Raw genomic sequence first — 14053 nt, 5'->3', positions numbered from 1 at the left:
CTAGACAGGCCCACAGTGAAATATGCCCTGCACTCCAGCTCTTGAGAAAAACCCTCCTTCCCATTGGCCTTGGGGACGGTGGGCCTGAGGCTCCAGGGGATCCTGATGGCTCTGGGCCCCTGGGTGGGGGTGGAGAGGGAGGCCCCAGGAAGGAGAGGATCACAGGCCTGTGACCTGTCCCCAAGGTCTCAACAGCCCCAGAGGCCCCAGAAGCCTCACGTGCTGTGGCCTGCACCCTAAAGCTGCTTATCTCCCTAGGCTGAGCAGGGCCCGGGATCGAGGTCATCCTCCCCTACATACACACTTCCGCCCCCAGCACCCAAGCTGGCTGGGGCTAGAGGGCGGGGGACTTGATAAGCTGGGCACAAGGCCACCTGCTCCTCTACCTCCTCTCCAGGGGCTGGGGAGGCTTCCGGTCAAAGCTGGACACCGGAATCGGGGAGGCATGCCACCTCCCAAAAGAGTGGGCAGGCACCACATGCCAGGAACTCCTGATAACAGAGCTGGCCCAGAGATAAGGGACCTGGCCATCTCCCAGAAAGGGTGGGATGGGGGGCCTTGCCATCCTGAGGCTAAAAGGTGGGGGGAATGGGGCCCGGCCATCCCTACGGCACAGCCAGTCAGCTCAGAGTCGCCCCTGCCTCTTCTACTATATCCAGTTAACACAGTGGTCTCTTGTTAAGCGGAAAATGAATTCTGTCCCTCCATCCCTGGCTTTCCCCTACAACCACAGAATCCTACAAATTCTGAACCCAGCCTACGATCCTACAGGACCTGGCCCTGCTGGCTTCTCCCTGCCTCATCCCACTTCAGACATGCTCATCTCTTTGCTGTCCCCGTCACAGGACAGAATGTGTCCGCCTCCGGGCTTTGTGCTTCCTGCTCCTTGTGCTCAGACTTCTCTGGTCATCACCTGGCCACTTCTTCCCCATCAGCCAAAACTTCCTTCAGAGGTCACTCCTCGGAGGGGCCTTCTCTGACCACCTTGCCCAAGCAGCTCCCTGATGCTCCCCCCACATGGCCTAGCAGTACCTGGTGATACCTGGCTTACTCTTTAACCTGTGTGTTTGCTGTTCAGTGTCCCGATGGACTGGCAATTCCCGGGGATCAGGAGCACACCGGGACCCCAGGCCTAGACCCTGCTGGATGCTGTTTCTGGCAGGACTGAGCAGGAAAGCTACACACCAGACCTGAGCTGCCTCCTTTTCGTCTGGCTCAGGAGAGGCCAGACTGGCTGACACCAGCCCCGTGGCCACTGAGTGAGACCAGGTGGGGTCTCAGGGCAGGAAGACTCAGGCTAAGCTGAAGAAGCTGGGAGGTGGGAAGGTGCTGATGCCCTGGGATCAGCTCAGATCCTGGGAAGGACCCATTTACCAACTCGCCCCCTCCTTAGGGACACATGCAACTCAGCCTGGGGTGGGCTGCAGGATTTTGTGCACCACCCTTCCCAGACCTGATCCTGAAGGACATGGGCTTCTGACTCCAGGCCCTTTGTTCCTCCCGCCCACTCTCCAGGACTCGCTGGATCAGTGAGTTCCCCACACCCTCACCTTAAATGCTATCCCGGTGGAGCCCAACTCCATTCTGGTTTCTCATCACCCGGTGCTCTTCTAGGCGGTGGCCAGGGCTTGCCAGAGCATCTGCCCGTCTACTCTCAAGCCAGGAGCCCATCCTGCCCCAAGTCCTTTGGAGGGAACTCCGAAGCAGGCTTGGCTCCGCGGTGCCCCAAACCATCCACCCTTGAGCCACAAGGGCTCCAGGCCAGAACTCCTTCCCGGGGAACCCAGTGAGCGGCGCAAACTCACATGCACTCCGCAGCCTCCCTGCGACAGCAGCCACTGCAGGCAGGCGAGGTGGCCGGTGGCGGCGGCGTCGTGGGCCGGCGTGGCGCCGTTGCGCGCGCGGGCCGCATTGGGCAGACCGGCCTCCTCCACTAGGAAGCGCAGACAGTGCAGCTTGCCGGCGCGGGCAGCGTGGTGCACCGGCAGCGCGTCCAGAGGGTCGCGCAGCGAGGGCCCCAGCAGGCGGGCGGCGTGCAGGGACCGCAGCACGTCCAGGTCGCCCTGACGCGCCGCCTGCAGCGCCTGCTCCAGGGCCATGGTGCCGCCTGCGGCGCCGCGACCCGGGCTCAGCGCGTCCCCCGAGGCGCCATATGCCCTTCCTCGGGCACAGGGAGAGCCGGCGGCCGGGCCGTCGGGGCCTGCGGGTCGGGAGGCGGAGCGGCTGCCGGCCCGGCCTCTGTCCCGCGTTGCCTCGCCGGCTCAGCTCGGCCTCCGCCGCGCTCTGGGGTAGGGGGCACCCGCGGCGCCCGGCTTAAGGCTCGGGCCTGCCCCCGCCCCCGCCACGCCACGCCACGCCCCCGACCCTGCCTCCGCCCCGCCTCCGCTCCGAGCGCCGGACTGCGGCCACGCGGGCGGTGCGCCCAGGGACTTCTCTCCTAATTTATTATACCTCCGGTCAGAACGGAGACCCCAGAGGGTGATCAGACTGAGTTCGAATTCGAGAGCCGTCCAGAGCGTCCAGACGAACTCATTCATCAATCCCCCGTGCCAGCTGGAGGCGCTGGGGACACAAGCCAGCAAACTGACCGAAACTCCAGAGTGACAAGTGTGGTCAGAACAGGAAAACGGGGAGCTAGGGAGTGAGTTGTGGAGGCTACGTGGGCAGCCGGGGAAGGGCCATCTGGGGAGGGGCGGTGGGCTGGGCTTCATTGGAAGGCACACAGAGAAAAGCCCCAGGCCTGAGAGACTTGGGGAGCAAGGGCCATGCACCACGAAAGGACCTAACAAGTCCTTAAGGGGTTCTGGATCTATGCCTTGGAGGGTGGGACGGGTGCTGGGCCCTCAGCCTTTCTGGGTTCCCCCAGACCCCAGTAACTGTCCTCAGATTTCAGATTTCCCAAGGGAGGGTGAGAGAGAAGAGGAAAAAGACAGGAAGGCCTGGTGTATTCTAGTTTCCGGTCCTAGAGACCCTGGTCTCAGTGAGTGCCCAGAGCTACCCTCTGGGGTGGGGGAGTCAACTGTGAGCTTGGGGCCCTGAGGCTGCCAAATAAAGAGAGGCAGAGAAGCTGGTTGCAAGGCTGGGGAGGGGGAGGGGGCAGACACACGGGAGGTACGACAGAGCAGTCACCTGGGGAGCAGGCCTGGGACCCCCCACAAGGGTGCAGGATGGCCCTGGGAGGGCAGTGGGCCAGGAGAGTACACGTGCACCAATCTGCCCACCTGCCTGGCCAGAAGCCCTTCATGGGAGCTGGAGGGAGGCCCCGCAGGTTGGACAGGAGGAAGAACTGCTGGAAGACCGGGCTGTGTAGCTGTGAGAACTTGGTCAGCACACCCAGCAACCTTGAAACATCCCGTGTCCTTCCTCCCGATGGGAGTGGCCCTTCCTCACCACCTCCCCACTGGAGCCCAGCAAGTGCTCTGCCACGGGCTGTTTTACCCAATGGCTAGTGGGACAGGCACAGGATGGTGCTGGAAATGCCCAGAGTGAAGGGGCCTCTAGGAAGAGGTGTGTGTGTGTGTGTGTTTTAGTCACTCAGTTGTGTCCAACTCTTTGTGACCCCATGGACTGCACCACGCCAGCCTTCCCTCTTCATCACCAACTCCCAAAGCTTGCTCAAACTCATGTCCAGTGAGTTGATGATGTGATCCAACCATCTCATCCTCTGTCGTCCCTTTCTCCTACTGCCTTCAATCTTTCCCAGCATCAGGGTCTTTTCCAGTGAGTCAGTTCTTCACATCAGGTGGCCAAAGTATTGGAGCTTCAGCTTCAGCATCAGTCCTCCTAATGAAATTCAGGACTGATTTCCTTTAGGATTGACTGGTTGGATCTCCTTGATGTCCAAGGGACTCTCAAGAGTCTTCTCCAACACCACAGTTCAAAAGCATCAGTTCTTTGGTGCTCAGTTTTCTTTATGGTCCAACTGTCACATCTGTACCTGACTACTGGAAAAACCATAGCTTTGACTAGACAGACCTTTGTCAGCAAAGTAATGTATGCTTTTTAATAGAACAGTGGGTGTCCAATTACCTGGGGCCACCACGAGGTGGCGCCACGTGAAGTGGACTTTGAGTGTCATGAGCTTAGTCGCTCAGTCCTGTCAAACTCTCTGAGATCCCATGGACTGTAGCCCACCCGGCTCCTCTGTCCATGGGGATTCTCCAGGCAAGAATACTGGAGTGGGTTGCCATGCCCTCTTCCGGGGCATATTCCCAACCCAGGGATCAAACCCAGGTCTCCTGCCTTGCAGGTGGATTCTTTACCATCTGAGCCACATGGTACCCTCCTAAACTGGATCTTCTGGGCCTCAGTGGCCATATGGGTTTCTAGCCACTACCACCACACCAGACCCACCTCACTCCCCCATGGGACCTGTGACTGCTGGCGTCTAGGACCCTTACCCAGTGGTTTTCAGACCAGGGGAGGGAGGAGTCTTAGCCTGGCAGCATCAGCGATTCAGCTGGCACTTGGTGTGTGCTAGAGCAGCCCTCCTATAGCCTACACAGTGGCAAGTGTACCCTGAGTGTTGGGGTACTTTGAGGACAAAGAACTAAAGTGGCTTCTTTTTTCTGCGGGGTGGTACACCACACGGCATACAGGATCTTCCCCAACCAGGGAACGAACTCATGCCCCCTGCATTGGGAACACAGAGTCTTAACCACAGAGTCACTAGATCACCGGTGAAGCCTATAAAATAGCTTTTATCTTGAAGGCCCCTCCCTGTGCTTCCTCCATTAAAAAAAAAAAACCCCTGCAATTCTTGTCCTTCCTTCCAAGTGGCCCCCCATTCCTGGACACTCTCATCTATCACACGGTTTTGTCATTCTGGGGATCAGATCACAGTGATGTGCTGCAGCTATGGCACTGGTCAAGGCAGAAGAGCTGTCCCTCCCAATGCCCATAAGGACATCTCCATAGGAGTCACCTTTGAGCACCCATCCTTGCTGACCAACTTCTCAGACTCCTTTCTGAGGATGCTGCTCAAAGTCTGGCTGAGATACAGGCCTTCTCTGTCCTTTCTGGGCTGCACTGTGTCCTCTGGATCCCCCCAAGCATCTCTAGAGAGCCCATAACCAGCAAGAACACATTTTTGGAAGATCTAACAGTTAGCAGGCATCATGCCAAGCTTCGTCTGCATGTTTAATCCCACAGGGATGCTATGAGAGAGGCACAACACTACACCCATTTTACAGCTGAGAAAACTGAGGCAAATGGAGGTTCTTTTTGTTTTGCTTATTGTTATGGTTTTTAACTTAATTATACTTTTAAAATCTATATTTGGCTGCAGTGGGTCTTTGTTGTGGCACATAGACTTTCTCTAGCTGTGGTGCATGACTTCTCATTGCCACGGCTTCTCTTGTTGCAGAGCACAGGCACTAGGAGCGTGAGTTTCAGTAGATATGGCACACGGGCTTACTTGCTTCATGGCATGCAGGATCTTCCTGGACCAGGGATCGAACCCATATCCCCTGCACCGGCAGATGGATTCTTATCCACTGGACCACCAGGGAAGTCCTGGTTTTGTTTTTTATTTTGTCTTGCCCGAGGTGAGAGGTGACACAAACAGTAAGGGGCAGAGCTCAGAGGCAGATGCTCCTGAGCCCTTCCTTCTTCCTTCTGCCCCTGAAGTTCCCTCTGCCCAGAGCACCTCCAGTGCTCCCCACCCTCCAGATATCAGTTTAGGGGCTCCCTCCCCCCACCTAGAGATCCTTCTGCTGGGATCAGGCATCTGCCCATCCCAGTTATGTGGAAAACAGCTGTTCAGACCCCTCTCCCCACTCAAGGGCAGGGACCCAGGTGAAATGTGTCCCCACTGTACCCTAAGTGTTCTCAGCTTCCTTAAAGCCTGCATTCCCAAATTCTGTCCACTGGGTTGTCTTACCTAAGTTCCCTTGCTTATAAATGACTCCTTCCTCCAGATAAACCAGCAAAACCCCCAGAACTCTTCTGATGAAGGGAACAGCCATGGGGGACTAGAGTGGAAACTTTAAAATCTGGGGTAGGGACTTCTCTGATGATCCAGTGGTTAAGAATCTTCCTGCCAATGTAGGGGACACAGGTTTGATCCCTAGACTGGGAAGATCCCACATGCTGCATAGCAACTAAGCCCATGTGCCACAATTACTGAGCCTGTGGTCCGGAGCCCAGGAGTTGAAACTGCAGAGCCCACGTCCCACAACTACTGAAGCCTGCAGACTCTAGAGCCTGTGCTCCACTGTAAGAGAAGCCATGGTAATGAGAAGCCCATGTACCCCAACTAGAGAGTAGCCTTCACTCGCCACAACCAGAGAAAGCCCACACAGCAATGAAGATCCAGTATAGCCAAAAATAAATAAACACAATTAAAAAGAAAAGGTTAAAAAAAAAAAAAAAACTAGGGTAACTGGAATTTCCTGGCAGTCCAGTGATTAGGGCTCTGTGCTTCCACTTCAGGAAGCATGGATTCGATTCCAGGTTGGGGATCTAAGATCCCGCATGCTGCAGAACATATATAAATAAATAGTGAAAGTGAAAGTCGCTCAGTCATGTACAACTATTTGTGATCCCATGGGCTAGCTATACTGTCCATGGAATTCTCCAGGCCAGAATACTGGAGTGGGTAGCCTTTCCCTTCTCCAAGGGATCTTCTCAACCTAGGGATTGAAACCAGGTCTCCCGCACTGCAGGTGGATTCTTCACCAGCTGAGCCAAAGGGAAGCCCAAATAAATAAAATTTGGGGTAACTGAAAAGGGAGTTTTCTCCCCCACCCTTTAGGTTTCAAAATGGTGGTCCACAGACATGGACAGGGCTGTTCTAGGAAGAACCTTCCTCCCCAGGAGTCAGGTTCAGGGTCTCTCAGCCAGGATGCAGATGTTGGTGCAGGGAGGGGGCCTGTTGGTCAAAGCCGAATGAGCCAGTGTGTGTGGCCCAGGTGTGGTAGGTGGGGATCAGTGAGGGATCCATGAGGTCATTTTCTTTGAGCCCCTAAAGAATCATTAATGACCTCAGAGGAGACCTGCCCATAGGAGCCCTGAGCTCAACGACTGGAGGAGACAGTGGCTTAGGCATCCCCATGCCCTACTCTGCTAAATATGCTGATTTATTCTAATAGCTAGGACAGTCATGGGGTGTAAAGCAGGTGAGAGCCAAAGGGCCCTTAGGGTACAGCATGTACAGCGTGTATTCCACACACTGTCGTCAGTCTGGTCTGGGCAGCATGAGCTCCCCCACTCGCCAGGTTGCTCGTCCTTTTCCTGAATGGCGCGCTGCCCTCTCAAGCCCTGCGGGGGGAGCACGCGGCCTGGGAACTTCGGGCAAACGTCGAAGGTGGGGCTCGGAGATGGGGGTTTGGGCGGTGGAGGGGATGGGCCCCCTCCAGCACCCGGGACAGCGCCGGTCGGCTCCACCCTGTGGGTGGAGGTCCTCTCGCCCGGGGTCCGTGGGTCCAGCCCGCCCTCCTCCCGTGGGTCGGCCTGGCGGTCCGCCGTGCTGGCCGTTGCCCGGCCAGCCGGTTGAGGGCGGGCAGCCTCGAGCAGATGGGCGGGGGACGCCCAGCCAGTTTGCGGCAGCAACGGCCACGCGGCGCGGAGGCGGGCCCCGGGGCCGCTGGGGCCCGGGCGGGCAGGGAGAGACGGCGCCCAGGACCGCCCCGCCCCGCCCCGCCCGTCACGTGAGCTCCGACTGTCCCGCGGGTGGGAGTCCGGAGCTGGAGCCAGTGAAATGGAAATGAGCTCCGAGTGCTCCTGGGTTGCCTCGTCTTCTCTGGGCCTCAGTTTCCCTATGCAAAACCGAGGACGGGGGTGTGGGGGCAGGTGGTCCCTAAGTCGGTGAGGGCCAGAGGACTCTACCGAACCGCAGGGGGCTTAGTCCTGCCTGGCCAATTTCCAGCCGTTGGAGCCGGAGCAAGTTGAGATCTCTTTCCGGGCCTCGGTCTCCCCTTCCAGCCCCACAGCCCAACTGGTGGGGCGAGTCCCTCCCCGTAGTAGAAACCTGAGCTGAGTAGTAACTCCCTGACGCCGGGGACTTGGGGGTCCCGCCGCCTCTGGGTCCCCTGCCCAGGCCCAGGGCAGGGCTCAGAGGAGCTGCTGATCTCGAACGAGGGAAGAAGGACGGCGCTGGACAAGGAAGGGCAAGGGCCTGGCCGCAACCTCTTCCCTCCAGCCCACACACACCCCCGCAGGTGCTCTGGGAGGAAGGCGCCCCAGGCCCGCGACCCCGCCGCAGATGGGACGCCAAGGCCCGGAGAGGGATCCCCGGGGCTCCGCCGTCCCCCCTCCCGCCCCCACCCCGCGCAGGAACAAAGGCGGAGGTGGGACCCACAGGCGGCCTGACTCCGCGGGGCGGGGCGGGGCGGGCCCGCTGCCTCCTTAAAGCCGGGCTGCGGGCGTGGCGCGCGCACCACTGGCTCCCGCTCGGGTCGTGCACCGGACCTCCCTGCGGGCCTCGGTCTCCGTTCGGTGTCCGCGCGCTCGCGCGCAGGTCTCCACGGGTCGGCCCCGCAGCGGCGCCGGTTTCCCGCCGAGCATGGGGCTGCCTCGGAGGGCAGGGGACCCGGCGGAGCTGCGCAAGGTAGGAGCCAGGGGACTGGCGACTGGGGGCAGAGTGGCGGGGGCGGGGGCCTGGACGTAACCGCGGCCTACACTCCCGCTTGCAGAGCCTGAAGCCGCTGCTGGAGAAGCGGCGCCGCGCGCGCATCAACGAGAGCCTGAGCCAGCTCAAGGGGCTCATCCTGCCGCTGCTGGGCAGGGAGGTGAGTACTGGGGCCTCGGGGCCCCGCCGGGCGCACTGGGGCTGGGTGTAGGGGGTCCCTGGGCGTGGGGCGAGGAGACCGGGCGGGCGGAGATCCTCTTGCCCCCGGAGCGGATAAGTGGCCAATGCGCGGAGCGCAAGGCTCGGGGAGGCCACCCACCGCGGGCCGCGGCGCACGGAGCACCCAGCTCCTGGGAGCGCGGTGCTCACGGCAGCCTGCGGGAGGTCTGTCTTGTTTGTGCGTTTCTCCCTTTCCTTCGTGGCCTGGCACAGAGCTCCCGCTACTCTAAACTGGAGAAAGCGGACATCCTGGAAATGACCGTGCGCTTCCTGCAGGAGCTGCCTCCGTCCTCCGGCCCGACGGCGGCGCCCAGTGAGTGACCCCACCCCGCCCCCGCCCGGCCCCGCGGCCTGCGCCCAGCGCTCCAGCCCGCGCCTGACGCCGCTCTCCGTCCGCAGCACCCTCCGACAGTTACCGCGAGGGCTACCGAGCGTGCCTGGCGCGCCTGGCTCGAGTGCTACCCACCTGCCACGTCCTGGAGCCTGCCGTGAGCGCTCGCCTGCTGGAACACCTGCGCCGGAGGGCGGCCAGCGCCACCCCCGACGGCGGGCGCTCTGGGGACCCCTGCGGCCCGCCAGCGCCCTCCCCGCCGCCCGCCCCCGCGCCCTCACCACCCGAACCTCCCCGGAATCCGGGTCTCTGGAGGCCCTGGTAGCCCCCAGGGCCGTTCTACTGACCCTGCTGACTGCGCGGGATCAGGAGTGCTGGACAGACTCAGGAAGCTCTTGGAGGCGGCTCCCGTTCCCACCACGACGGACAAGCCTGGTACTTACAACCGGGGCAGGTCCGGATGTCTGTGATCTGTGCTGGCAGACAAGTCCACTGGGACTCAGGAAATAAGGGGAGAGGCCCAGGTTCAGCCCCAGCTTGGGATGTCTGGGCTAGAAAAAACCTCTTGCCTCAGCAGGTGGAAGGGCTCGGGAGCTGGGCCAGTCACAGCTGCCCCCGAAGCCCACACACCTGCCCCAGCGCTGGCAGCAGCCCAGGGGCTGGGCCAGGAGCTCACCTGAGCCAGGTGCAGCCATCTGCTCTGACTGGTCACTGCTCTCCCAGCCCCGCATGAGTCTGCCTCCTCTCCAGCTCATCCTGGGAACTTCTGGGCAGACGGCAGCAGTGGCCTGAAGGGCTCTGCAGGCGGGGGAGCCTTGACCTCCACTCCTGGCTTCCTGCCTAAAGCTTCCAGTTAATTATAGGGACAGTATGCCACCAGGGCTGTGTGCCTAGAGGTGGGGGCTTCCTTAGGTAGGCTCGGGAAGGATTTATTCCCTCAAGCACTAAGTTAACACCTGTGTACCGCACACCAAGCCCCATGGTCTTGGGGTATGAAGAGGGATGCTACAAGAGTGAGGATGCCCTGTGGCCTGGAGGAAGCTTGCTGCCTTGAAAGGCCGGACCTGGGGCCCAGCACAGAGCCGGTGCTGATGAGGTTAGCCTGGGGCAGCAGAAACTCAGAGGATGACATGGCAGGTTGAGGAACAGGAGTCCACTTTTCTCATTTTCTCTTTTGAACTGCTCTCTGCTACTGTCAGGACAGATAAATGGAAGCAACTTGTTCTTAAGACTTTTCTTGCTTCCCCATGGAAGCCAGAGAGACTTTGAAGGTCTGGAGGGGAGGGGAAGCTGTGGATCCCAGCAGTGGGTGCCAGGTGATCACCTGTTTCCGCCCCCCCCCCCAACTCAGTCATGTTCCCAGCATCTCCTGGGGCTTCACAGAGCATTTATGGGATATGGGGAGTCCTCCCTCCCCATCCCCAGTCCAACAAGCCTGTGTGAGGGACTGGGGCACTGGGGGCAAGAAGATAGAGCTGATGGGGGGGTCATTAAATTGAGCTATATGCCACAGAAACCCGTGATGACCTAGACACTGACTCCAGTGGCAGGTTTTGGGGAGGCTGCGGGCATCATTGAAGAAGTCAGTGTTAAGACAGGAGGGTGAGCTCCTGGCAAGGTGGGCCGTCCTACCACCTGTCTGGGGCAGCTGGCTGGACTGTATGCTCCTGGAGGGCAGGGCAGAGGCCAAGTGTACCTCTTTGTCCCCAGGGAACTTGGCACGTGGCGGGTGCTCAATAAACATCATGAGCTAATAAACAGGTGATGTGCCTGGTCCATGCTCTATGGAACCCCCAACAGCCTGGTTTTTGGCTCGACTCCCGCCCTCCAGATCCCTAACATCCCTTTGAAAAACTGCTGCACCAGAGGACAAATGTGGGGGAGGGTGTGGAGAGAGGGGAGGGCAGTCCCCGGGAACACAAGCCTGCGTGCCTGAGCGACCAGGAGCAAGTGGAGGGGGGCAGGTAATCCACAAGCCCACGTCCACTTCGTGAGTTCAGGTTTCCTCCTTGAGTCAAGGACTTCCATCCCTCAGGCACACCCCGGGCAGGCTCCTTGTCCCTTTAAATAAGAACTTTCAATAGGGGTTTAAACTTGGTAAGAACTGACTCACTAGAGGCCACTGCTTTCTTCTGAGCCCATCTGGGTCCCCAACTCTGTGACTCTCGTTGACCTGGCCCCAGTCAAGCCATAAGACAGACGGTCAGGGGTCGGGTGTGTTTAGGCCAGTGACTCACAGGGTCAGGCATTCCGGGGTTCTGAGGCCAGTCAAACCCTGGCAAAGAGATGAGGCATGCCCAGGCGGGTGAGGTTCTGCGCCCGAGGCGAGAAGCTGGTTTCCCAGCAGGGACGTGCAGGAGTTGCCTAGAAGGTCTCAGCTGGCCCTCCGAGCTGGGCTTGTGAAACAGGGACACCAACAGCCCTCCTCCACAAGGCACCTGCCGGCGCCTCCCTCAGGCAACTCCCCAGGTATTCCCAGGGCCCTGTCTTGTGGTCAAAGGTGAGCCCTGGGCAGAGTGGGCTCCTAAGGTGTGGGAGGGAAGTGGCCTCGCTCAGGAGCATTGAATGACCCTTACAAGGCTCACGGGGTGCTCAGCAGACAGCTCTTGCGACGTTCTCTCTGCTCTGGTCCTGTGACTGAGACTAGCTGCGTCTGGTTATCATGCTTGGTTGGAGAAAAGGCTCCCACGCCTCAAAAACCAGTGGGTGAAATGGCCCAATGACCTAATGACGGCGGGAGCACTGAGCTGTCACTTGGAGCACTGAGGAGACTCAGACTGGAGCCAGGTCGCACCCAGCCCGCTGGCACTAGTTACTTGGGAGAAGGCAGGTGTGGTTTCCATGAGTGAGAGAAAAGAGCAGGTTACCAAGGAGGACTCCTCTAATAAACATTTACAAATTGCTCTGCTCTGCCTGGGAAGCCCAGATTCCAAGACTGAATCTTCCATGGGTTTATCTAGAATAGGATCGGAATGAACACAGCCTGTGGGGAACGTCTGGAAAAATCTGCACCTTTGAAGAGTCCTCCCCAGCGTGCTTTGGGGCGACCAGTCTGGAGACAGGGCAACACAGAGGGGGCTGTCCCTGCTGTGTGTGGGCAGCCACCTCATACATCAATAAGCAGTCATATTGACTTTTTTATTTTTAATATTTATTTATTTGGTTGTGCTTGGTCTTGTGGCATTCAGGATCTTCAGTCTCCACTGTGGCATTCAGGATCTTTAGTTGTGGCATGGGAGATCTAGTTCCCTGACCAGGGATCAGTCCTGGGAGCAAGGAGTCTTAGCCACTGGACCACCAAGGAAATACTTACTTTTTAAAAACATACCAGGTTGCTATAGCCGGCCCAGTGAACTAACTCACCCAGTGGTGTTATTTCCCTTGGTTTTACTTCTTGTCTGGCCCCCTGCCAGTGTGGCCGTGACCCTGGGGTGCGTGTGCCTGTGTGTGTGTGTCTCCCTGAGCAGCCAGGTGGCCGCCCTGCAGAGAGCTGCCTGGGCATGCGAGGAAGGGGAGAAGGCAGCCACCCACCGAGGGTTCCTGGGAGCAACTGGTTTCACTTTGGGTTTTGAGAGGCCCTGGCAGAGCCCCAGGCTCTTAAAGCAGCTATAGTAAAACTCTGAATGGTTTCAGGAGCGTGAGAAAGGCACTAGAGGGCACGCCCTAGAGGCATATGTGGTGTCTTGTTACAGAAGGTCCATTGGAGGGCAGTAGGGAGCAAAGGCTGGTCACAGGACCACACTTTGTGAGCCCAGGGTACCCTGGTCTGGGGCTAAGGAAGGAGAGTTTCAGCTGATTATGTGCCCACTGCTGGTTCTGTTTGGAGGGTGGGCAGGAGAGCCCTATGTCTTGGTGCTCAGTACATTAAAAATGTCTGGAAAAAAAAATGTCTGGGAAGGGACTTCCCTAATGGTCCAGTGGTTAAGACTCCATGCTCCCAGCGCAGGGGACTGGGTTCAATCCCTGGTAGGAGAACTAGATCCCACATGACTCAACTAAGACCCAGAGCAGCCCCCTCCCCCCCCCAAAAAAATCCTCAAACAAAAACCAAACCAAAAACTTCGGGGAGCATAGGACAAAGTGCTTAAAGAACTAAGAACCATTCTGGACTCCAGGAATCAGAGATAAATCCAGGTTTTATGGGGACTACATTTTGAAGCCCTCTGTAAGAAAACATGTAAAATTATGAGTATAGATTTAGGATGGAAATGAATATTTATTCAGAATGAAAAATCAGTTGCATCAAGCTAGTGCTGCCTGCAGATTCCTGTCCTGTCCTTTTCTGTTTCTCTTTAAGCAATTTACCAACCTGCTTCCATAGGAGTGCTTCCTGGTGACACCCCTCCCCCCTCCACCTCCCTCTGCTCCTAAAACATTCTACTACCTGCCCTTGTTTGGGGGCAGACCCAAGCTTAAGCCTCATCAGCTGCATGGTAATTCCATTTCTGCCCAGAATGTATCCTGGGTCTCCTGCAATGACAGTAATAAGATAAATACCTCTTCTTTGCTTCCTCCGTTTTTTTTTTTTAATTAATTAATTAATTTATTTTTTCAGTGGGTTTTGTCATACATTACCTCCGTTTGTTTAAGGCTATAAATTACAAGGTATAAAGTGGAAGTGTTAGTCACTCAGTAGCGTCCAACTCTTTGCAACCCCATGGACTGCCAGGCTCCTCTGTCCATGGAATTCTCCAGGCAAGAATACTGGAGTGGGTAGTCATTCCCTTCTCCAGGGGATCTTCCCAACCCAGAGACTGAACCTGGGTTTCCTGCATTGCTGGTGGATTCTTTACAAGGTATAGATTCACACAAACATTTACATCACTCAGGGCAATTCCTACCCTGCATCCTGCCTCTTTGCACCCCCCTGGGAAGCTTGTGAAATGCAGATTCCTGAGTCCCACCTTCAGGGGTTCTGATTTTCTGTGTTTGAG

General features: G+C 58.0%; 2 protein-coding genes across 11 annotated transcripts in view; one reads left to right on the top strand and one right to left on the bottom strand.

Annotated features, from left to right (window-relative positions):
• Nucleotides 1-2320, bottom strand: part of ESPN (espin) — a 33845-nt gene extending 31525 nt beyond the window's left edge. For all 9 annotated transcript variants that reach the window (XM_043484825.1, XM_043484826.1, XM_043484827.1 and 6 more), the window contains exon 1: nucleotides 1806-2320. In XM_043484825.1, coding sequence (XP_043340760.1) covers nucleotides 1806-2099 — 294 coding nt within the window. In that variant the 5' untranslated portion in view covers nucleotides 2100-2320. The remainder of the gene's footprint in view (nucleotides 1-1805) is intronic.
• Nucleotides 2321-7799: 5479 nt separating this feature from the next.
• Nucleotides 7800-10877, top strand: HES2 (hes family bHLH transcription factor 2). 2 transcript variants are annotated; one of them, XM_043485903.1, is made up of 4 exons: nucleotides 7800-8548; nucleotides 8634-8729; nucleotides 9065-9101; nucleotides 9188-10877. In XM_043485903.1, the coding sequence occupies exons 1-4, from the start codon at nucleotides 8504-8506 to the stop codon at nucleotides 9442-9444; spliced, it is 435 nt and encodes a 144-aa protein (XP_043341838.1). In that variant the 5' UTR covers nucleotides 7800-8503; the 3' UTR covers nucleotides 9445-10877. The 2 variants fall into 2 exon arrangements, with proteins under 2 accessions (XP_043341838.1, XP_043341837.1); XM_043485902.1 differs by having other exon boundaries at nucleotides 8332-8548; nucleotides 9002-9101.
• Nucleotides 10878-14053: the final 3176 nt, after the last annotated feature.

The sequence above is a fragment of the Cervus canadensis genome, chromosome 13 (genome assembly GCF_019320065.1).
Source record: "Cervus canadensis isolate Bull #8, Minnesota chromosome 13, ASM1932006v1, whole genome shotgun sequence".
NCBI classification, from domain to species: Eukaryota; Metazoa; Chordata; class Mammalia; order Artiodactyla; family Cervidae; genus Cervus; species Cervus canadensis.
The sequence above is the reverse complement of the archived record's forward strand: the minus strand, read 5'-3'. Positions and strand labels throughout refer to the sequence as shown.

Excerpts from the sequence above, each read along its gene's own strand:
- HES2 (XM_043485902.1), top strand. The coding sequence starts at position 8,504 with ATGGGGCTGCCTCGGAGGGCAGGGGACCCGGCGGAGCTGCGCAAG. Across the intron at positions 8,549-8,633 it reads ACCCGGCGGAGCTGCGCAAG|AGCCTGAAGCCGCTGCTGGA; the intron begins GTAGGAGCCAGG and ends TCCCGCTTGCAG. Across the intron at positions 8,730-9,001 it reads TGCCGCTGCTGGGCAGGGAG|AGCTCCCGCTACTCTAAACT; the intron begins GTGAGTACTGGG and ends GGCCTGGCACAG.